This window comes from Aplysia californica, unplaced genomic scaffold (genome assembly GCF_000002075.1).
Source record: "Aplysia californica isolate F4 #8 unplaced genomic scaffold, AplCal3.0 scaffold00217, whole genome shotgun sequence".
Classification (NCBI taxonomy): domain Eukaryota; kingdom Metazoa; phylum Mollusca; class Gastropoda; order Aplysiida; family Aplysiidae; genus Aplysia; species Aplysia californica.
Genome location: NW_004797487.1, coordinates 47732 through 48909, shown reverse-complemented (window position 1 = coordinate 48909; position 1178 = coordinate 47732). Strand labels below are relative to the sequence as shown.

The 1178-nt window shown below is 37.5% G+C and overlaps 1 protein-coding gene across 1 annotated transcript in view; it reads right to left on the bottom strand.

Moving 5' to 3' along the window:
* LOC101862653 (alkaline phosphatase, tissue-nonspecific isozyme) overlaps positions 1–1178 on the bottom strand; it is a 26195-nt gene that overhangs the window by 22771 nt on the left and 2246 nt on the right. The window contains exon 3 of the mRNA XM_035970076.1: positions 7–155. Coding sequence (XP_035825969.1) covers positions 7–155 — 149 coding nt within the window. The remainder of the gene's footprint in view (positions 1–6; positions 156–1178) is intronic.

Below are 1178 nucleotides of genomic sequence, written 5' to 3'. Positions count from 1 at the left end.
CTTCTGTCCGCCCAGAATCCTGGCGGCCGTGACTGTGGTGGGGCCCATGCCGTCCCCGAGGAAGAGGATCACGTTCTTGGCCACGCCCAGAGGGTTCCTCTGACCCAGGGTCTCCTGTAGCTCGTCGTGGGCCACGTTACGCCAGTACACCGGCTCTGTGGGAAAAGGGGGGGGGGGTGTGTGTGTGAAGTGAGGGAAATAGTTTTCTAAAGACACAACATCAGTCCCCTGAAGAAAATATTCTATCCCACAATCTAAGAACCTAACCACAAGGCCATTAGCTCCACATTATCAGGACATATTAGAATATTAAAAGAAGAGAGAAGGCAGGAAACATCAAACATTTAATATTTGGGGAAAACACTCTGTTTTAACTTGGGAAATATATGGAAATTTTTTTTAATAAAGCAAGAGAAATATGGAGAAAAAAATTGCTAAATGTCAATAAATAGATAAATATTAAAACAAAGAAAACAGATAGAAAAATTCCTAAATTTAGAAGCAAGAAAAGGATGCCCAATACAGGATATTATAATTTTTAATTGATGGTCAGAACACATTGACGAACTCTTCGAAGACAAAACAAGAAAAAAAAAACGGGAATAAAGAAAGAAAGAAATGGACCATTAATTTGAAAGAAGAAAGACAAGCTTGTCGTTAGGAAAATGAAGAATGAAAAAGCTACGGGGCCAGATAATATCGTTTATTGAAGTTGAAGTGATTGTCGCATTAAAAGACTTGGGAACGGAAATAACAACAAAGCCCTTATATTCTATCTAAGGCAATAGTGAGATTCTAGAAGATTTGATAATTCTTGTTAAATTTTATAGCTTTACCAAATTCATCAGTAGACGCCACAGAGTGTGAGTTATATACATGCGATAAATAAAGACAAAAATTGCCGAGAGTGCTCTTGTCAAGAAGCATAAAAAGTTTAAGACCTGATATATCTAAAACACAAAGTTGGCATTATTTTTGACATGTGTGCCTGAAATGTTACCTTCACCCTAATAATGATAATGGAAAGATGTATACTGAAGCGCAGAAAGACCAGTATGTACGTTTCATTGACTATCAAAGGCTTTTGGGTAATTTACACATGATGAGCTATGATGAGGCCTCTTTATGATGATGATGATGATGATGATGATGATGATGATGATGATGATGATGATGAT